Source organism: Xyrauchen texanus, chromosome 44 (assembly GCF_025860055.1).
Source record: "Xyrauchen texanus isolate HMW12.3.18 chromosome 44, RBS_HiC_50CHRs, whole genome shotgun sequence".
In the NCBI taxonomy this organism is placed as follows: domain Eukaryota; kingdom Metazoa; phylum Chordata; class Actinopteri; order Cypriniformes; family Catostomidae; genus Xyrauchen; species Xyrauchen texanus.
This window is the reverse complement of record NC_068319.1, coordinates 24,551,581-24,575,567: the sequence shown is the minus strand read 5'-3', so window position 1 is coordinate 24,575,567 and position 23,987 is coordinate 24,551,581. Positions and strand designations below refer to the sequence as shown.

The 23,987-nt window shown below is 38.7% G+C and overlaps 2 protein-coding genes across 5 annotated transcripts in view; both read right to left on the bottom strand.

Annotated features, from left to right (window-relative positions):
- Window positions 1–23,987, bottom strand: part of LOC127636484 (rab GTPase-activating protein 1) — a 126,413-nt gene that overhangs the window by 41,960 nt on the left and 60,466 nt on the right. The gene's annotated exons all lie outside the window — the stretch shown is intronic.
- LOC127636486 (probable G-protein coupled receptor 21) lies at window positions 10,275–16,556 on the bottom strand. Its single transcript, XM_052116966.1, has one exon. It carries the CDS (start codon window positions 15,825–15,827, stop codon window positions 14,799–14,801), a length of 1,029 nt encoding a protein of 342 aa, XP_051972926.1. The 5' UTR covers window positions 15,828–16,556; the 3' UTR covers window positions 10,275–14,798.

Genomic DNA, 23,987 nt, shown 5'->3' with positions numbered 1-23,987 from the left:
TATATATATATATATATATATATATATATATATATATATATATATATATATATATATATATACACACATATACACACACATACATATACACACACACACACACACACACACACACACACAGTATCTCAAAAAAGTGAGTACACCCCTCACATTTTTGTCAATATTTGATTATATCTTTTCATGTGACAACACTGAAGAAATGACACTTTGCTATAATGTAAAGTAGTGAGTATACAGCTTGTATAACAGTGTAAATTTGCTGACCCCTCAAAATAACTCAACACACAGCCATTAATGTCTAAACTGCTGGCAACAAAAGTGAGTACACCCCAAAGTGAAAATGTCCAAATTGGGCCCAATTAGCCATTTTCCCTCCCCAGTGTCATGTGACTCGTTAGTGTTACAAGGTCTCAGGTGTGAATGGGGAGAAGGTGTGTTAAATTTGGTGTCATCGTTCTCACACTCCCTCAAACTGGTCACTGGAAGTTCAACATGGCACCTCATGGCAAAGAACTCTCTGAGGTTCTGAAAAAAATAGAATTGTTGCTCTACATAAAGATGGCCTAGGCTATAAGAAGATGGCCAAGACCCTGACACTGAGCTGCAGCACAGTGGCCAAGACCATACAGCGGTTTAACAGGACAGGTTCCACTCAGAACAGGCCTCGCCATGGTCGACCAAAGAAGTTGAGTGCACGTGCTCAGCGTCATATCCAGAGGTTGTCTTTGGGAAATAGACGTATGAGTGCTGCCAGCATTGCTGCAGAGGTTGAAGGGGTGGGGGGGTCAGCCTGTCAGTGCTCAGACCATACGCCGCACACTGCATCAAATTGGTCTGCATGGCTGTCATCCCAGAAGGAAGCCTCTTCTAAAGATGATGCACACAACAGTTTGCTGAAGACAAGCAGACTAAGGACATGGATTAATGGAACCATGTCCTGTGGTCTGATGAGACCAAAATAAACGTATTTGGTTCAGATGGTGTCAAGCGTGTGTGGCGGAAACCAGGTGAGGAGTACAAAGACAAGTGTGTCTTGCCTACAGTCAAGCATGGTGGTGGGAGTGTCATGGTCTGGGGCTGCATGAGTGCTGCCAGAACTGGGGAGCTAAAGTTCACTGAGGGAACTATGAATGCCAACATGTACTGTGACATACTGAAGCAGAGCATGATACCCTCCCTTCGGAGACTGGGCCACAGGGCAGTATTCCAGCATGACCACTGCCTTGCTAAAGAAGCTGAGGGTGAAGGTGATGGACTGGCCAAGCATGTCTCCAGACCTAAACCCTATTGAGCATCTGTGGGGCATCCTCAAACGGAAGGTGGAGGAGCACAAGATCTCTAACATCCATCAGCTCTGTGATGCGGACATGGAGGAGTGGAAGAGGACTCCAGTGGCAACCTGTGAAGCTCTGGTGAACTCCATGCCCAAGAGGGTTAAAGCAGTGCTGGAAAATAATAGTGGCCACACAAAATATTGACACTTTGGGCCCAATTTGGACATTTTCACTTAGGGGTGTACTCACTTTTGTTGCCAGCGGTTAAGACATTAATGGCTGTCTGTTGAGTTATTTTGAGGTGACAGCAAATGTACACTGTTATACAAGCTGTACACTCACTACTTTACATTGTAGCAAAGTGTCATTTCTTCAGTGTTGTCACATGAAAAGATATAATCAAATATTTACAAAAATGTGAGGGGTGTACTCACTTTAGTGAGATACTGTATACACACACACACACACACACACACACACACACACACACACACACACACATATATACACACTGGAAAAGGAAAAATTAGACCAATTTTTGGCAAATAGTTCACAGTGTGTGTAAATGGTGTGCTTTTAAATTTGAGTTTATTTAATAAACCCTATTCCTCATTCCTTCATTTGTTGAATATATAGGCTATAAATGTTTAATTTGGTAAATACTGGACAATAAAGCATTGTAAAATGCACATTCCTGGTGTGTTTCATGCTTGTTTACAGATAAAAGTCCTGCATTATGCACCAAATCAAAAATGTTCTGGTTATTACTGGTATTTTATTTAAACAAAAACACTGCATCTGGTATTTTACTCATTTTGGACTCTTTTAGAATCTATGTCTCTGCCTGACATAGTAAGTTTTACATTCAACCCACAAATACAAATCACCCATATTGTGAGCCCAACTGAAGACAGTTTGGATATATGTGTAAACAGATAAAGATACACTACATTTACTGTATACGCAGAACTGCAGTGTTCCATATAGTAGAGTCACTGTACAGCTCTGTGCCATAACACACAAAGCCCAATCTAGACTATACAACATCTATTTATAGGTGCACTCTGTTTCGAACACACATGCACACCCAGTGGGGGCACAGCAGCTTAAAGGCAAACTGCTGTCAACATCCTTTTGCCATTTTAAATGAGAATAAAGCTAGACATTACATAATGCCTGTGGCAATAAGCTATAACAGTCAAATAGTCAAAATGTTACTAACAGAGTACAGTAAAGTAAGTTGTTTCACTGCTTTTTCTGTTATTTCCTATTGTGTTTTTCATTTTTGCCGGAATGCCCGAAATTTTATCTTGGGATCAAACCCTAGTAACATTGCTTGGGTCAATCCCAGCACGTGTCTGTGTCAACAAAATCAGAGTTGATTACGTGAGGGTGTGTGTCGTAGCGATGCTTATCATGCACGGTAGAACGTTTGTGTGCAGAACAGAGATTCAACATTCACAGTGTACCACGGTTTAAAAAACATACGGCTGTCATAAACCGTTGCCATTTATTTTTCGTTCACGCCATTGTGTGACTCAAGATTTGTTTTTTTGTTTTTTTTTTACAAGTAAAGAAATTAACGTTTCCATTGTAAATATTAGTTACATAAAAAAAATCAGCTACATACACACACTTTTTAATTCAGAGCGCACGCAGCACATCGAATGTCAGAACTTTATTTCCCCTCATCTATGGTGCGGTTGAAGTCCACAATGTAGAAATTATTTGGCCATTTAAAAATATTAATGGTGGTTACCCAGTTTGTAAATTGGCCGTCTCATGCAGGGAACACTCCAAACCTGAAGTAGCGGAGAGCTGTGGTTTTGTTGTGTATTCATTGTCAAGTGTCAAAATTACTGCTATATTATACTTGACAAAGTTAATAAAATGATGGACATAATATTTTTGTTCATCTTCTATTTATTCTAATTAGGTCAGATACAGGTGTTAGAGGGGGATTTTACGCTGTACGGATCTGTTAAATGTGCCCCGTAGGTGGGCAAGTTGTAACATTTCACTTTCTTTTTTTCCAGGTAGACGGGGAAAAAAGTACATGCTGTATTCATAAAATAAGACCACATATTTATACTAGATATGTGTAAAAGTATGTTAAAAAAGAAAAATACTTTGAATCCCAAGTGTATTTACACAAATGTAAGGAAACCTATAAGTGTTGGTTTGTGCCCACTCTCCCCTACAACCTCCGTGAACATCATTCGACAGAATTTGCAAAGATGAATATAGGCTAAGTGCAAATATGCTAGGTAGATATACAGTAAACTTTTTCCAGATTTGAAATGACTCAATAGCTTTTTAGGTGACCAAATCGTCACAGCGCTTGCAACCTTATGAAGGCCAATTGTTTGTTCATATATTTATTTTCATAACCCCTTTAAAGGGCAAGAACGATACAGAACATTTATTTATTGCTATTTTCCAAGACATTAGGTTCCCCATGATACATTTCTGTTTTTCTACAAAATAGGTTTTATATTCAATTTTACAGCTTGTAGAAATCATGATCCCAAAAAGATGACATTTGCCTGGATACTTCTCAATGCTTAATCGCAGTGCAACAGTTAGCATACAGTGTGTATATTAGCCTACTAATGTTTTATTTTTAAAGTTTAAAAAGTGCTTAAGGCATGCAGAAAAACATGGCAGTGCTAGTCCAAAACAAGTCTGCTCTCAATCTATCACATTGCTGTTTCAGTGTGTTAACACTGCAGCCTCCACCACCCAACCACCACCAGTTGAGTCCCGTCCAGCACGGGGGTAGGCTCCTCGCCCCTGCCCCTGGAAGGATATGATGGTTCAGAGTGCAACTTCTTCGGACCACCAGATGGGTCCTATGCCAAAGAGAGACATTACTTTTCTGTTTTATATGCATCAAATAAATGTCATCTTATATTTCACTCAAGTCTACTAGTCTTCCTGATAGAACGACTTTTCCCAGGATTAAAAACGGGATCTCTGCTTATTAGGGTTGTGCCGATGGACGATATCATCGTCCATCGTGATGGCTGACCAACATCACGATGTAGAGCCACCATCGTGATGCCACGCCCCCTTTTGCGAGTCTTGCTAGTGTGACTCACTAATCCTAGTTTCTTCTATAGTTAACCTAAAAACTTTGCAGGGATTGCTCTGTAAATTAAATTGAGAATATAACTAATGCATATATGCTATTTTAAATACTGTAGTATATGCCAGAGACGTGACGTGTTAGTCTGTGAGAATACTGTGTCAGGCAGGCTACACAAATATTGATCTTGACATTGTTAGCTTCTTGTCTTTTTTTTACATGTCTTACACTGTACATTTAGATTAAAATATTTTATGTTGTAGGCTACAAGAAAATAGCCTTTATTAATTAATTAATTATTAGTAGTTGTAGTGTCTCAGAAAATCTTGCTCATTGTCACATAGCTCTTGTATACACTGAAGCGGCAGTTTAAGATAAACCCAGACCAGCGAACGTCAAATAACTTTTGTCTGGTTAATACTTTTAAAGAAAAATGTCCTTGGCCATAAATCCATAATGTCAAATCAAATGAAAGAAACAAGGTGAATATGAATAACACACATTTATTAAAACATAGAAGAACAACAAATAAAGAACAAGAAAACGGAACAACACTCAGACCGAAACTTGGCATTAACATTTCATTTATAATTAGCAGCACAATTAACTTCAGCACAGGCTACAAAATAAATTATGTTATTGAAATATTGTAAAGTGGTCATATGAACTACACAAATGAACGTTTAAAAAATAATATGCAAAATCGAATAGCTCCAGCAACGGATGGCTGAAAAATGCGTAAAGAAGTCTAATATCTTTCACCATAGACCATGTTTAAATTTCGATGTTTCTGGCCAGAAATACCAACATATTCACTTTATCTGGTTTTAATAAGCTGCGGATTGGAGTAACTACACTACCCGCTGTGCTGAAGACCCGCTCTGATGGAGTACTGGTAGCACATATGCACAGATATTTCCGTGCTAATCTTGCCATGAACGGAAACCTTTGTCGTTCGTTTTCCACCAAGTCAGCGGGTCCTCTTCCCCATCAATGGCCATTTCCTGCAGGTACATGGTCATTTCTGCCTCGACCTTTTGCTCATCAGTGAGTAAAATAACGAAATTATAGTTTTTAAGTGGAAAATAGTATTTATGTAAAGAGATATATTAAAATAAAAAGTGCACAACTCTTCTTAAGTGAAAGCTAAAAAAAAAAATGCTTCACGTGTCGTGCAACCTACTGATAAAGCGCCGACGAGTCATTAGTTGGGTTAGTAAAATAACAAAATAATAATTTTTCATATAATTTTTTAAAATTATATGAAATTATATACCCCTCCCCCACCCCCCGCCACGCCCCACCCCACCGACGATATCATCGTCCATCGCAATGTTTTACTGTCAACATCGTCAACTGCCAATTTAGGGGACATCGCCCAACCCTACTGCTTATCATAATTAAAGCAATCACTATCCATGGTCATTAATGTCAGGATGTGAAAGGAGACTTGTTCCAGCCTGTCTAACACACACACACACACACACACACACACACACACACACACACACACACACACACACACACACACACACACACACACACACACACACACACCAGAACTCTGTAGAAAAAAAGGGGAGGGTTTTGGAACCACTACACAGAACATTGCATCGCGATTCAATATATCACATTTTAAATAGTGGCAAATGCGTGAGAGAGACCAAGCATTTTCTTAAGATACATAAAGATGGTAAATCTTGAGTTTCAAACTCACAGAGCCAAGATCTCAACATCTTTCAGTCAGTGTGGGATTACTTGAAGAGACCTAAGCAATTGGGACAGCCTTTATACATACGCGCACCTAGTGGTACAACTGTTAGAAGTTAACTGGACCAGGATCACAGTTTCAGTGTCTGACTATGCCATACACAAGATTAATCTTTCATCCTTCTAGAGCTGGGGAGTATCCACTAGCTGTCTCTCTTTGGGTGTGCATGTCTGGACGGTGTGATTCATCCTAAATTCAGGACGCCATGTTTTATTCATCTGCTTTCAAGCACAAGTCAATAGTCTCCTCCTAATAGGACTAATCACACTCATAAGTATTTCTTTCATTGCACCTTAAACACTGAATTTTTTGCACTGTTCCAGTTTCTCTATTGCTATTTTTCCAGACCCTCATTACCCATCACCTCTCTTTTTTTGTAGACAAAATAGTCACCCTATGTGTTGCACGATTGTATCTATGCCCTCTTGTCATCATTCTCTGCTCTTTTCCTTGAATTCACACCATCTCTTTTTAATACAAGTCAACTGCCACCTGCTAACATTGGTACCAAGACTAAAGCCTATGCAGTAACCTACAGGGAAGACGTGTTTTCCTGAATAAACACCAAATAGAAAAGCGTGTGCATTGCAAGGCGCTCACAAGTACTCCCACACACTTGGGCTAACAGCGAAATCCAGCAATAGTAAGCATACCCCCTTTTCAAAGATTAATTACCCTCTCTTTCTATAATTGATGCTCTGTTTATGTGGATGAGAGGAGCCACTAAATAATGCATCTGCAGCCAGCAGCTCAGCCGACGAGCTCAGCAGCTACGCAAAATCAGCACGAACGTCGAGGCAGACTGACTCAATGCTAGCACCAGCTAGGTCACAGGCCAACACGCTCAGAAGAAAATGAAAAGGGAAAACTTTTATCTAAGATAAAAGTAGGACAGTGCTACAGTGAATCCATTGGACTAGAAGAAGCTAAAAATAGTCCAGTTTAAAATCAGACTGTAATCGGACCTGAATAGACTGTGCCTGGCCTGAAACAAGTCTCGGAGAAAGATCAGATTGGTCAGTGGTTCAGACTACAAGGAGACTGATGTTTAATGTTTAAAGTAGACTAGAGAGATCATCTATTGGGAAGGAGGCCAGCAGTAACCTGATCAAACCTATATGCTAAGCAGGTCTGGAAAAAGACCAGAAAGAACCAAAGGATTATGGGCCAGAATGTGTCAAGTAAACGTTTGATTGATCAGTGTTTCCCAATAATTGTCTTTAAATCCCTGTGTCTGAATATGCCTAGTTCCTTACTGTACAATATGTCAAATGAGTAGTATAACTGAATCGTCAATATTCATAAAACTGTAGGCAGAAAGTACCGGGATGACCTACTGCATCTAGCGAGATTCGAGAGTGTGCATCCACTGGAAACGTATGTAAACTATAATTCCTCGAGAGCTGAGAAGACATATAATTAAAAAATTAAAAAATTAAAAAAGGAAAGAAAAAGTAATGCGAAGAACCGCACGTTTACAACTGTAAGTTCTATATAATATTGGGTAAGTTACTACAAAAAGGTAATCCACTACAAATTACTAACTACTTCTTTAAAATTGTACTTAGAATTATTTACTGATTAATTCATTGAAAAAGTAATCAATTTACTAAATTTACAATTTAATAAATAAGTTACTAAAACACTTTTTTTGTTTTTCTGCTCAACAAATTCAAAATAATATCTATTTTCTCCTTGTCCAATGTCTCACCTAGTCACAGAAATGCAAACAGACGTACATATATACGTATATGAACATATGAATTAACATTTTAATTGTTTTACACATAAATATGTTTTTATATATTCAGGCACAAACTAAAGAAAAACAAGAACGCAAAGAATGACAGGAAGAAATTAATAATAAACAAATAATTAATAGAGGAAGCCAAAGAAAATGCTCTCTCTTTTTTCTTCCACAAGGATTCCCAAGACTCTTTTTCTCAGCGTTTGTCTAGCAACCCCACAAGAAGGAAGTCTGAACATGTCTTCAGGGTTTGCTGAGAGTTCAATGTGCCTGATATCTTGTATATGGAACCATATTTAAGTTCTGCCAGCACCAAACCTGATGACGTAAGACCAGTTAGAAGGGGATTTGTGTGGACCTCTTGCGTGAACACAGAGTGCAAAACTTTCCTTGGGTTTCGAATGTAATGATGAGATTGTGTGTGTGGTGGGGTAGAGTGCTTCCACAGGAAGTGCATGGTAATTTTTTCCAGGCCATTGTTTACGGTATATTTTCTCATTGGCAACAATGGGTGAAAATGGCATTTTGTTTTTCTTGGGGGAGGCTGATTATAAAATGCGTAGCTAGCCTGATGAGATCTCAGAGGGGGAGAGACTGAGGGTGGGCAAGTTGGTGGATTGACTCTAGTCCACTCCCTCAATAAGAGGGAGGCAGGGAGGGTCCACTTCCTTTTCCCTTAAACACATCAACCACTGGGCACATGCTGGGGAGTCAGGGCTCTCTAAGGTCTGTTAGAACACATTACTGACCAAAGAATGGTTTAATGAGACTTAATTGTACATTATATTATGTGAACTATCATTGTGGAAACTCTGTATGTCTGGTGTTCTAATCAGACGTAATACAGCCAAAAAATGCTTTCTCTTCCACTTAAATCTGGGACTAAATATGAGTCCTTAACAGCCACAGTGAAATCTCGCTGGTCCAAAATTCATTCCAAATAACTATATATTTAAACATTAGATATGTTTTAATTGGCTGTAATTTTAGTGTGTCACACACAGCATATACGCATGCTTTCAGTATGGGAACACAAATTACGTCGCTGGAAGCTAGTCACGGCGCAAGGTTAGGACATGGTGTAATGGAAATATAAGTAAGAAAGAGGTTCTCAATGATTTATTTACTTGTTTTTTTATACTAAGTCAGTCACAATTGCTAAAAAAAAAAATGCAGATTAATTAATAGAATTAATCACAATTAATCACATTTATCAATATTTTCAAGAAAGGCACACAAATAAAGATAATTTAGTATAGAATAATTAAAAATAATTATACACTCACTGAGAACTTTATTATGAACATTATGGTCCTAATAAAGTGCCTGACATGGTCTTCTGCTTTTGTAGCACATCCACCTCCAGGTTCAAGGTTTTGTGTATTCTGAGATGCTGTTCAGCTCACTACAATTGTACAGAGTGGTTATCTGAGTTACCATAGCCTTTCTGTCAGCTCGAACCAGTCTGGGCATTCTCTGTTGACCTCACTCATCAACATGGTGTTTCCGTTTGCAGAACTGCCACTCACTGGATGTTTTTTGTTTTTGGCACCATTCTGTGTAAACTCTAGAAACTGTTGTGCATGAAAATCCCAGAAGATCAGCAGTTACAGAAATACTCAAACCAGCCCATCTGGCACCAACAATCATGCCACGGTCCAAATCACTGAGATCACATTTTATCCATTCTGATGGACGATGTGAACATTAACTGAAGCTCCTGACCCGTATCAGAATGATTTATTTTTTGTGTTTTTAGAATGCTGTGTCAAATTAAATGCAGTTTTAATTGTTGAAAAACACTTAGCGAGATCCTTATATTCTGCTTGGTCAAGCTGTCATTATGTACAAAAGCGCTTGTGGAAGGTTGTGCTGAATGTTTCTCTAGTTGGTTTGACTAGGTGTGTTGCCTGTAGAGCTGGAGCGCTGACTGCCCTCTACTGCCAACGTCTCTTGTAATACCTTTTCTGTTTGTTACAGTGAGTTGTTGATCAAAAACAGAAAAAGAGAAATAAATGTATTTCTAATAAAGAAGTCGTGTAACACCAGTCTTCTTCACGCACAAAACACGGAACTGCCGGTTTTCTTAAGGAGACGGCACCGCATAGCAATTGTTTTACATACCAATGTAAAGACTTCCAAATAGTACAAATTATACATGTAAGCAATAAACCACGTAGGCCTAATTTATATATATATATATATATATATATATATATATATATATATAAATAAAATGTTATCTAATTGCACAGTTTTGTGTATAATCACATAGTACATTACAAAAATATTAAAATAAAATCATTAATATATTCTTTATACTTTGTCTCAAAGAACTTGCAAGAAATTGGTTAGTCATAATTTATTTTAATTATTTTAACATGTACACCTTTTTGTAAATACAGTTAATTAGTCACATTTGTACAGGTATAAATCTTTGATAAATATGCCAAAAATCATTGGACATGCTGTAATTAAAAGATGGGCAAAATCTTCTGGCATTTTCCAGTAGACTTTTTAAATGATATGTTTTTAGTTTCTGTATTAGGATGTGCAGTCGAGTCATGCTGGTACCTATTGAACATTTAGGTATGTCTATTTTTGCCACAGGAAATGAGGAAAAACATTCATTAAATTTAGCAAAATGAAAAAACAAAAAACAAAAAAACATTGCATTAATTGTGTTATTTAAAAAAATCAGCAAAAGTAAGATTTGTCCAAATTGCATTGCAATGCAAGTAATTACCTACTAAAGCCTGTCTGCAAAGAGACGACTATTAATGTACTGTCAGACGCTCACTCAAGCACATACATACATCTACATAAAACAGCATACATTCAACAAACACACACACACATGCACTCAAATATTTTCTTTATTCATTCAATAACAGATGTTCAAACAAGACTGGATAAGATCACATTTATTTTCTCAGTGCAGATATACCAGAATATAAATATATTATCCACAAATATTTTCTAAAACATGACATCATTACCAAACTTGCAGTACAGTACGCCAGTACCTCAGCTAGAGCCCTACAACAACATTTTGTTGGATTTGCTGAAATAAATATGGAGTTTCCTTTCAGCCCAGCAACTTCACTCAAAGAAATTAAATACAATTTGGGACACTTAAAGGTGAAAGGTGAATAACACCTCTCTCCAGTTAGTCAAATAAAAATCAGAGCCACTTAAGAGGGCAAGATCAATAATTAAAGAACCTGGCTCAACAATTTAACAGATTTTTAAAAGATAAACAAATAAATTAAATAAAGATGCCTAGTACAATTAAGGCGAGGGTGCAGAGGGGTGTGTTTGTGTGTGTGTGTGGGCAGAGGGGTGTGTGTTCCTGCATCCTAATATGGCACAGCAGAGAACAAGTTATCATGGGAGATTAGCTCCCTTGAGAGCACTAGCCCTTGAATTGATTTCAAGAACAGAGCCATTTTCCCACAGGAAAAAAAAAATGCTTTGGCATCATACAGAGACAAAAACATGCAAATCAAGCTCTCTGGCATCGAAATGTCCCAAAAGTTCAATTACATTGAAAACTTTCCCATACTAGACAGACGTACCATTGTATATGACGCAAAACATGCAATGCCGACACCTGTTTGGGCAGCAGTGCGGTCTTAAAATCCATGGGGGTATTTACACTTGGTCACTTCATGCAGTTTTACTGATCAAGTTTTGACTGGGAATGTGTCTCAAACCACCTACGGATTTATATCCGTCTCGAATCCGTCTAGCAGGGCATTTACACTTGGACTTTCATGATCAGATCCAGCAATCCAATCAGTCAAAACAAATGAAGTGACCAAGTGTAAATGTTACCCTCAGACAAAAAACAAAACAATAATTGCATTTGTCAAAGACAAAAATCCCACTAACTACATCTTTCACATAGAAAGAGGCATGTAGACATATCCTCAAAAGACAATATCTACAGATCTTAAAAACAGGTAAACATGCTTTAAGATCTAGAATTTCAAATATATATATATATATATAAACAATGTTCCCACTCTTTTTGACCAATGAATATCCATTCAAATTAATTTTATTTAAATTCAGACTAGTTCACTAATGAGTCATGTAGACCAATTTGTGAACCTGTTTGACTGATTCGTTGAAAAGAACCGATCTGAAAGAACATTTTGCACAAAAATCTGACATAACTATCACTATTTATTCAAGCCAATGAAATATCTTATAACAGGACGTCACTCGAAACATTGATATTCCCTATTGGAATTCACAATTCTAAAATTCTCTAATCTTTTAGACTTTAAAATAAGAGTAACAAATGGTTTGGATAATCTGGTCTCTAAAAATCTAATGTAAGAGCAAATGTAAGAGACAGTTACTCAAACATGGACATGAACATTTGGGGTGTTTAATTTAATCTCAGTTTATTTCTAGGTGAATAAAAGAAATGTTTTACAGATTAGAGGGATTTGAGTGAGTTCTGAACGCAGATGCACCAGGAGCATTACAGAGTCCAAAAATAAATTAAGAACATTTTCTCAGAATAGACACGTGCCTTTGTTTGGTTTAAAGCACATAAACACCCATGACGTTCCGCACACTCGTGGTCATGTGCGATCAATAAAGTGGTGGATGAGTAAACGGCTCAACAGTGATACACAAATTCTTTCAGCTCTGGTTAAAAAACAGCACATGGCCAGAGGCCACCAGATCAAGATCTGCATTTCAACACAAATGTAGGACACCTGGATAAAATAAAAGCCCTTTTCTATTGTGTGCGGTATGTTTTCTCTAGAAAATGGAAGTATTGCACAGCGCCCTGCCATGACATGGCAGTTCAGAATGTATCAACCCTACCTAACAGATTACCTTTCAAAGGCTTGACGTTACATTTATAAGTCACACTTTGTCACATAACAGTATTACAACTACGAAAGCAAGTCCATTAATTTCTGTTTAGTTTCAAACTACTACTTTGGTTATAAAATTAGAGTCTCTGTCATAATGTCATACCAAAATTGGACTTTGAGATATGCAAAACATGACCCTCGCCAATGAAAAGCATTCCATTAAAGAGAGGGTAAAAGTCATCCTCAAAATATTATTACATTATATATAAAGAGAAAAGGGACGTTTTATCTAATAAGACTTCTTACATTTGCAAACGATGAAACACTATATTCAACAAAATGTGTTTTCAATCTTAATACTTAAACAATTTTGTGAATCCTCTATTATTAAAAAGTAAATAAATAAAAAGAATGATTATCAGAAAGCTCCAATAAATATATTTCTTACTTTGGTCAATAATGAAGACAAAGATATCTGCATAGGAACCAATATTTAACAGTACCATCCAAATGAGGGGAATTCATGATCACAGTCGTAGCATTAAGAAGGACAAAGGGCGTGATTTTCAATGCCCTGTTTTCTTGGCACCTCCACAAATTAATTATGTACAGAATCTGTATATGAGGTTTCTTAAGTTTGTCACAAAGATACATAATACAGCGCAATAAAAAGTAGTTCACTCTCTGTTTTTTGCTACATTAGTATTTTTTAAGATTGTATATGCACATGCAAGATTATTCAGGAACATCTGCCAGAACTTTGACCACTGCATACTGCCATCATCGTTTCAGTAGCTTTAAAAACGACCCGCATTTTAATCATTAACTGCCCTTGTCTTTTCCACATCAGCACCTATACCACTACAGTGCCGTTTATCTTAAAACCCCTCTGATGTAATTAACAGCTGTTATGTTCATGTGTGGTCATATTTTAAGTGTGATGTTCTTTGAGCAATGCGTTTGGAAAGATGTTCCCTTCCCCTCTTTAACCATTCATCCCATCACTATAACTCATTGCAACACGAGAAAGCAAACCAAGCATGGCAATGAGTTCCACAGGGTACTTCACGGTAGAGGGCAAGTCAAAGAGTCATTCTAGCAGGTATTACAAGGTCCAATAGGCATTACTAACAAACTGAAATCAATGTCAAACCAGACCCTACAAGTAATTAAATAAATCCTTCAGAAGGATTATGGCCTATGGAGTTGGGGGTGAGAGAAGAAAGTTCGATCACCAGTTCGATCAAGGGTTAGAAAGGAGTCAGGCAGAATAGGCCATCTGATTGATGTTGTATTAATGTCGCTTTTTAAGGATGATGTCCTTATATTGGAGGCGTGATAATGTAATCCCTCCATGGCATTATATAATCATAAAATAGGAAGACAGTGTAATTGCTGCATTGTTGAAGGGCTTGGGTAGAATTGTGCTCTTTGGGAAAAGCTCTTGTGAAAAAAATTCCAATCTGACTACTTAAGGTCAAGACTCGTAGCTGGTCCAGAGACAAAAAGCACTGTGAATCTACCAAAAAATTATTCCACTAAGGAGAAGGGTCATGACCAGTTCATCCTCTGAAATTACGCGGTAGAAATTGTGTATTTCTAGTGTAAAAATAAATAAAATCCACATACCTCAGCACTGTTTTTGTCACTAATGAAAAGTACGCTTTTTTGCATACTGACAAAGAAATCTAAAAACTTTATAATCACAATTCTATCTAACAGAATTCGATTTTTCTCCTTTCCCCATCACTTACTCACGGTTATCACTGTATGTGTATTCATTGTATCAAAATATGCTGAAAATGGTATATCAGTAAACACCAATGAGTGTAGCCCACTATCACATAACGTTCCTCTTCATTTCTAATGACCAGGGTTAAGGGTCAACCTCTCCTTCCAATATAACTCCACAACTACACATAGTGAAACAGACCATTGTCTGACCAACAGACCAACTGACTGGGACCAAACTGGGACAGCGCACAGATGCACAGATACAAATCTTCAGCATCCACTTTTAACTTGACAAGACACTTGCCATCATCGCCAAATTGACTCTCCTTTCCAACAGAAGGCGCTACACATGACAAGCTGGACGAGAAGGAGCTGTTAGATCTCCAAGGGGCTTCTTGGTGTCGGTACTTTGCAGACATAGAAGGCAGATGCGCTTAAGGCCTTTGCGAAAGGCGCTGTTGGAAAGGCTGTAGATGAGGCAGTTGCAAAAACTATTGCTAATGGCCAGCCATGTGGTCAGAAATGAGGCGATGGCATGGTGGTATATCCCTGCGCTCTCCAGCAGAAAGTAGATGATGTAGGGCAGCCAAAGCAGGTAGAAAACACTGGTGATACGGAAGAGCACAGTTGCGTAACGTTTGTCTGTGTAGGCTTGTTCACCTGGCTCAGAATCTTGTGGGCCAAAGCGAGCCCTTCGTTCACTGATCTGACGGGTGTGCTGCCGACATATGCGAAAGATATGGGCATAGGTGAAGCAAACAGTGAAAGCAGCCGGTGCATAGAGGGCAGCAACAATAAAGGTGGTGAAGAGGGGCTGGGTGTCCCAGGAGGAGCACCACTTGAACACATCACCATGGTATCCTGGCTTACCCCAACCAAAAAAAGAGGGCAAAAAGATGAGTGCGGAGTATAGCCAAATAAGGGCGATACAGGTGCGAAGACGGCAGGGTGTGACCAGAGCTGCGTAGGAAAGAGGCCGGGTGATGGCAATGTAACGGTCGACACTAACACATGCCAGAGAGGCCATGGAGACACTCTTCAACACGCACACCATGTAGCTAAAAACCATGCAGGTGAGTTTCTCGTTCAAGTCCTCCAGGTGGTAGAGCAGGGACAGTGAAGGGATGAGACAGCTGACCCCGACCAGGATGTCTGCGTATGCCATTGTCTGTATGAAGGAACTGGTTGTATGATGGCTGAGTAGTGGTGCACAGTGGAACACAAAGATAACAACCAGATTTCCAGAGATGATGAGCATCGTCAAGAAGAAAATAACAGCTACTTCCAGCAGGCAGGTGTCGTAGATCTGAGAGTAGCCAATGTCCAGCAGGCAAAAGGGTTCTGTGCTTTGGTTCAGCTCAGTTGCATTCATTTTGTTCAGGGTGCGCTTGGGCGCACAATTAGGGTGCTAGTTCCTTGGTGCCCTAGCTCAGCAAAGGATGCACACAGTAAGTCTGTATGTATCAGACAGAAGGGGTATGTGTCCGTGCAAGGTGCCTGCCATATTAACAGCAACATGAAATGCAAATGCTCCTTGTCCGCAGAAATCCTTTCACAAACACACACACATTCAGTGACAGTATCCTGCAGAGAACCACTTACTGAGTAAAATACACTGGATCATACACTCTGTGACTGCTGTGGGGGCAGATGGCGAGTCCAGCTTAAAGTCCAGATCAAACCCCAGCAGTACAGGACATCCACACACCCCCTCTTTTATCGGTCCCCCACCTTACCGGGGAGATCCGCAGCTATGTCTGAACGGGGCAGGCAGAGGCTGAAAAAGGAGAGAAAGTTGAGTCCTTGCCGCTCTGATCACAGAAGTCCCAATCGCTCTTAAACTGTTTTTAGTCAGGAGCCAGGAACACAGACAATGACAGCACTGGCAAATCCTCCAAAGTAAAAATCAGTCTATTCCTGGAAATCTCAAAGAGGATAAAATCCACAGTCTGAAACCTTCACATCAACTTCAGCTGTCGTTCAGGCAGAGAATGGGGAATTTCCTCAGCACGTTCCGAGCTCCCAGCTCCCTCACATCAATGCAGAGGAATTGTGCGTGATCAAGAATGAAGAAAAAGCCAAGGGGTGACTGGCATTTCAAATGGAGAATGGGGCTTTTGAGAGAGGAGCCAGCGTCTGGAACGTAAATGAAGAAAAGAGGTGTGATGCAGAAAGCTCTCTCTTTTTGTCTCTCCTCTGTGGCAATGATGCATCCGAGATCATTCCTTCCCTCCCTCCCTCCCTCTCTTTCTGCAGCAGGAGCAGTAAAACTCCTCCCACCCACCACTCCAGTCAGTGAGCAGATGTAAGAGCATGAGCAGAGAGAGGCATCCCTTTCCCCTTACCTTCCATACAATCCATCAACTGAAAAGTACTAGCTGCTTTGCCTTGAGCTTTTTACGGACTCAGCCACCTAAATAAACACTATCTTTCTAATATCAAAACTCCTATTGCTCTTTCTACAGCACTTGCCCTGTCCTTATCCCTAGATTTCCATTCCAATGTAACATCCCTCCTACGCATTCTCTCGCTCTCTGTCTTACATACGGACACATGCATAAAACAGCAGGAGGTTGGAATGTTATGCTAAAACTACTCAAAACTACAGTCATAAAGGAGGAAGAGATGTAATGCAATGTTAAAATGCACTCCAGTTATTTTTACCATCACAAGTCCTTTAATACACATGAAGGAGATTTATTAGTGTCTTCTAGCTCCTTGGGGCAATTCCATTCTAAAAGCTTTTCATTGTGTTTGTGCATTTGTTTCATGCATCCTCATGTTATCAGATGATGTCTGAATTTTGTCCAAAGATTGTGACTTCAGAGATCAGCATGTACTTAGAATTGGCACATGTGGGCAGTAGAAATATCAAGGTCTCTGTGATATGATTTGTGCCAGTCTGGTTTTAGTAGACATTCTACGACACTGATTCACTAAACTCCTAAAGGCCGTTCACGCATGATGCAATCTAGCATTCTTTTTGCGCAATTTATTGTTGATCTATGTAACCATATGCGCTCAACAGACGTCTCTGGTCAATACAACACCGTGTTTTTCTACATCTGTTGTGTAAAGTTAAAAAACTTTTTCAACTTTTGACATTCAGCACAGAAGATCAATGTCAGTTTTACAATAGACAAATGTTATATAAATCTGGGGGTGTGGTAGGCATATGAACATATGAGCATATTAAGTGTTTATATTAGCTGCAGTGCTTATGTGTTATTAAGTCTATATGTCTATCTGTTTTAATGAAAGAAAGGGTCCACTGTGAATGCCCCCTTAGTGATTCTAAAAATGCAAACACTACCTGTTCTCAGTCAACATGGTTTTACAATACACCTTTGGTCTCCTTTCATTTTGTCACTGTAAGAATCTGCACACAGTCCCCACTTTCACGCATCTCCTCAGCCTAGCACACAAGGAGCTAAAAATAGGCCAGACTGAAAGGTGGGGAGCGGATGACATTGGGCTCATCCATTAGGAGGAAAATAAAGAGGGATGGAAGGGCTGAGTGAATGTAAGAGACAGACAGAGAGTCTGCGAGGGTTGGAGGTACAGTTTGTTTAACACTTCATACTGTTGATTATCTGTTGTTTATTCGTTCACATCGAAAATAGTTTCACAAAATTATCTTTTGCAACTTCTGACAACTTGGGTTGCAAAAATGTGATGTGACTTAGGAACTTTAAAGTGAACATGAAATCAAAATTGACAGTTTGTACTTTCTTAATGCACATTGCTAATTGTGAACGATTCAATGGGGCATGTTATGCCAAATATTGTTTTTTATTAAATATCTAAATTCACTTGGAAATACAGTACATCACATTATGAAGGTAAAATGGGTTTCATTTTTACTTTAAGACAGAACAGCATGAACAGATTGCACTTCTATACTCTCACTTGTTTTGGTTCATATCAAATTAAATGTGGCATCTATGCCGACTAGGTACGTATATGAGAAGGTAAGAGACAGGGTGTCCCGGTAAGTGATGGGAATGTGTTAGTCGAGTTCAGCCTGACTCAGCTGCTCGGTAAAAACAGTGCAAACTAATGGCACATAGTCATCCCGTCATAGTGAGACAGCAGCTTTTACATCAGCACTCCACAAAATCAAAATCCCTCCACAGCCCTGGACAACACTGCTGCGGCACAGACCTGCAGGAATCCTTCCATATAGACCACCCACAGAAACCTGCACAATCCCCTAGGTCTACACCATTCAGCATGACATAAACCCTGCATAGCAGAGATGTTTTTTTTTTTTTTTAAACAGATGCATAAACCGTATTAATAGTAGGGATGACCAATTAATACAATTTTATTTTCAATTATGACTTTGACTTCCAAAGATAATCAAGATAAAACGATTATTGTGCTGCATTCCGTTTCACAATGAAACACCCTGGCATTATATCTTTAAAGCATACTGTATTAAAGTTCAAATAATAAGGAAGCGGATTATGAAAATAAACTCCATAACTGGCATTTTTCTGTGCGGTCAGCACTGCATCTATACGTTGAGTGAAGTGACCGGGGAATCGATTGAATGTTCTCCCAGCTGATGCACACTCTTGCGGGGGGACGCTCGTCACTTGCGTGTTTGCTGCAACTAGATTATAACGTGATTGCTTGCGACGTAGTGAATCACAACATGTGTGTCACGTTCACTGTGTGTATCTTAGCATGATGAAAATCGGCAATACGCAGCTCTATTAAGAAGAGAAAGTTTGTTTTTTGTAAGTTAAAGATGGATCGAAGTGAACATTAATGTGAGAGAGTGTAGTCTTAGCCCATTATACACTGGAACAATACACGTTTTTGATTAGTCTTTTTTGGCTTGTTTTCCAAAATAATATCTAAACTCCTTTAAAACAATGTACATTTACATTAGGAGCTATATTGCAGAAGAAAAAACTGTTATCGGAGAATGTTGAATACAATATTTAATCAAGGTTTGACATTAACGCTTGTCAGGGACAAGTCGTTTTTTGAAGGGGCAAGTCAAAGAGAATTTTACCTGCCCGACCGAACAAGCAGACTGATTAAAATGTCAATTTCGAAAAAAATAACTGCCTATATTTGTGATAGCTAGGCCTGTGCCACTTATTAATGGCAAGTATTAATGTATTATAATCATACAGTGAAGACCAGTAGTAGTTTTATGTTGCATTTCATTCTGAATGTTTACTTGAATACTTGATAGACTACTGCTGTTAAAAACTTTAAAAGCTGTTAAAAAGCATTGAACTTTCTTAATTTGTTCTCTTATTTTTAATATATTTCTATTCATTGCTGTTTTTTATTGTTATTTTTACTGACTGTTTACTAGTCTTGAATAATTACTTAAGAACCTGAAACCACTGTAGACTACTGAAATTGTGGTATTGTGATAATGTATAGCCTTTATTGACATGGCAGATCATACTGCAATAACATGATGAAAACGTAAATCCCATTCCATAGAACTATGAGCACCCCTACTGTAAATGATCCTTTATTTGACCATACATAACATAAAATAATTATCATGGGACAATAGACTCCTCCCCTCCCCAGTGCAGTTTACATTTCAAATGTAAGGAAATCCCCTGTTAAAAAGACAAGCTTTTTTTTAAAAAAAAAAAAGAAAAAAAGAAAGTTCAATAAATGCATAATGTTACCAAAGTCAATGAGTAATGTACGGTAAGGAGGCATGATGGTGTTAATTTGCTTAACATTTGTGTTAATTTGTTAAAGCAAATGCAATTAGTGTGCTGACAGCATGCTGTGCTTTAAGCCATTAGACACTTTGCAAAGCATAACCATTCTGAAATGTGGTTTTTATTTCACTTTTTTGTCTTGGACTTACACAGACAACTAGTGCTATGGATGCATCATCATTCAAATGTTATAGCTTTCAGCTTAATTTTCCATTGTAGAAATTAACGATTCATAGACAGCCATGATTAGTTTAATCCATGAGTGAAAGTGTCCAATAACATGGCAGCTGCTAATGTGATTCAAACATGGCAGGGACCATCTGTCTGAATTTCGATTAAAAACGCTTTTAGAAGGTTACTGATATGACAGAAGACTTCATCTTATGTGAGTGGTCAAGATTTTATATATATATATATATATATATATATATATATATATATATATATATATATATGTGTGTGTGTGTGTGTGTGTGTGTGTGTGTGTGTGTGTGTTTTAAAATGACCATTAATTTCTTTAGAAGTAAAACTTTTAAAATTATTTTATCATCATTTTATAAAACATTTTATCCAATTCCATGGGCCTCTGTGTAGCTCAACACGTCTAATGTAAGAAACGTGTCCATGTGAGATCAGGTGAATCCAAAACCAGCCTAATTATACAGGGAATCCTTAAGACCGATTAGTCCATTTGCTGTTCAGACAACCCAAGGACTATTTGAATTTGAAATGATAAAGTTTTGCACAACCCTAATAAGTAGGCTCAAGTTGATCTCTTCCCTGTGTTGCAAGTCACGCCTGGCACTGACACGGATATTTATTGTGGCTTGTTTAGAATGCTAGGGCGTGAAGTGAGAAGAGGTGTGGGCCGCCACAGACTAACGGACCAGGCTCTGTGTTAGCTGTTTGTTTTTATTCACCACATGGCGTGGTGTGTGAGGAGCGTCTAGAGAATCTGTGTGTGTGTGTGTCTGACCTCTGCATCTGTGTTTATGGACACAGTCACATCTGGTAATAGTATGAGCTGGAGAAATGCAGTCCGGACAAACTCGGACGAGCACAGAGCAAACAAATGCTGATGCTTGTTAACGTCGTTATTCCATTAACTGTATAACAACGGGGGGCAGACAGGAGACTGAGTGCAGAAGTAATGTAGGCTCCATTCCTATTAGCTATGCATTAAATTACATGATTGAATTTGCAACGTCACCATTCAATACAGTCTTTGAGCCTGTGTGCAGTTTTATATAAATGTTAGAGTTCACCGCTTCATTCAGAATTTTACAACCAACAAGCTGGTTTCAATACTCCTCACCTTGTGACAGTATTGGTACTATACCTGTCCTGTCTGTCATTGTGTCCATGGCAACAAGTGTAAATAAATGAAGAGTCATTGGGGTTAGAATGAGCAGCACTCCTTGAGTAATACCTGGAAAAGGTGAAGCGCTCAGTAAAACTAAATCAAAACTGTCATCACTCAGGCGCTGGTGTTAAGACATCTCCTGTATTTATGTCCCAGCCCTGGTGAAAATCAACACTTGTCTTAATCCAGCCATTTGGCTCAAATATATCAGGGGGAAGCCGACCTCTCAAAACACTGGAAAGTCTATATTTCTCAGTAAAATGTTTATTGGAATCGGAGACAGGCCGTTTCATCAATGTCACTCTGTTGCTTAAGTTGCCTTAAGCGATAAACTATAGTGCAGCCTGCCAGTTCCACGATAACAACTTAAAATAGAAATATGGGCCATTCAATGCTTCCACTGAATTAAACACAATAGCAAAACTCAGAGAGCTATTCTTTGTACAACATTTTAAGTAATGAATCACCATGGTTCCCAGTCATCAACCAAAAACTTAGTGCATACACAGCAAAGAATAAAGAACATAGGAGGGTAAACAATTTGTAAAAAGGTTCAGAACTTTTCTGGATCAACATCTGCCGTTATATAACAAATATTAGCACAAACACGGCATCAGCAACAATTCTTTTGAATTGGTTCTAAGGTTAAGAAAACTATCATTAATTGTCTAATTAGGCAATGTGCGGGTGAGTATGACTTGCGTTTTAGCATTTCCTTAAACCATGAGATATCAGGCTCTATTTTCATGAGTGCGAAAAGCGCAGCGCTATGCGCTGACCGTGCGCACCATCTCATCTAATTTTCGTGAGAGTGCCAAATTGAAGCACAATTTTTGTGCCAGCGCAAAGTGCAAGTGGGTGTTGGGTGGTAGTGTTTGCCCTATCTGTAGGTGTATGCGCACAAACTTGGGTGTAAGACATTTTAAAAGAACGTCTGTTTTCAGTGCAAAGTCTAAACTCAGTTCTTGCATTTGCAGTTTGGAGACTCCACTAGCAGGTGGAAATAAAGTCCATGTCCAAACTCTGAAAATACAGTGGAACAGCCGTTTAATGAAACAAATATTTATGAGATTTGTGTAAAACTATCTAAGTTAGGGTTGGGCGGTATATCGACTTTATAAGGTATATCAATATATTTTCAAACAAGATATAGATTCACATAGCCGCTCTGTCTCTTTGTCTCTCTCTCTCTGGGGTCCCTGGCTCTTCCCTTATCTCCCTACTGCTGATTAGTCAACTCAGTGCCGGGCATATATCCTCAAGGCCTGGCAATACCCTCCTCCTCCTAGTCACCGTGTCACGGTCAATTTCGCTAAAAACAATCTAGAAGCAGCGCAACAAATAAAACAGAGTACATGTGTCTCGACATGCGCTTTTGAAACTTGAAGTTTTTTAACTTGACACGGTGTCTAAAAATGTGCTGGTCCTGCGCAAGACGCTGAAGAAACAGTGAGATAACACGCAACAGTCAAAGACAATAGTCCAGCATGTGTTTACATAGAAAAACAATGGTAAAAGAGCAGATGCACGCAAAAACATGTTCGGTGTGAACGGACCTGTGGGCCTGTTCGTTTTTCTTTAATTACCAACGCAAACCCAATCCGAAGTACTACTTGAATAACTGACCCGTGAACCCGTCATGTATTGGGTTGGGTTTGGGTCAGGTGCAGACCTATAGCCCAGGAGGGAAGGCAGTGAAAAGTGCATGCATGTGATAACTAGCTGAGTGTAAATAAGTGCTTTCATCAAGGGCACACTATAAAGGCTGTATTTGAGTCAGCTTAGCGAGAGTTACAGCAGAGTCTGGCTTTTATAATCTCCTCTCATAATAGAATGTGTAAGGAAAGGTAAAAATACTGAGAATATTACTGTACATCTAAAAATAAGATAAAAGTTTAAGATTCATATACTAGAAGACCATGTTACAGTTACATGAAAGTTTTTTGAAATACTCAGGGTCTTTATGTCTTCCATCAAGTCTACAATATAGGCCTCAGGAAAAGGGTACAAGTTTATAATGGGTTAAATGCACGAGATCGGCAAAGGACAGAAAAGTAAAAATGGGAAAACAGGAAAATGTACTAAGCAAAGACTGTGACTCAGGGAACTGTGGTTAGTTTCAAGCTGTATTACCGTTATGTAGCGGCTATCCTGTCGGATGTCTCTGTTGGTGGGGTTCGATATGTGACCACTGTTCTTCTTTTCTGATACAGCGTATCTATGTTTGGCATATGCCTTCAGAAAATGTTCAATTCAGACAGTAAGGAGTTTTACAATTGTTGTTTCTGATGCACCATCCATTTGACTCATCTCGGACTTAGACTATGGTCTTCAAGGATGACCCACTGTCTTTTTTTTTGCGATTAACATTTTTTATTGATTCTTCAAAGACAAAGACAAAGAAAAACAAAACATGTATACAATGAATCAACATTTAAATCCAACTACTACCCCTCCCCAA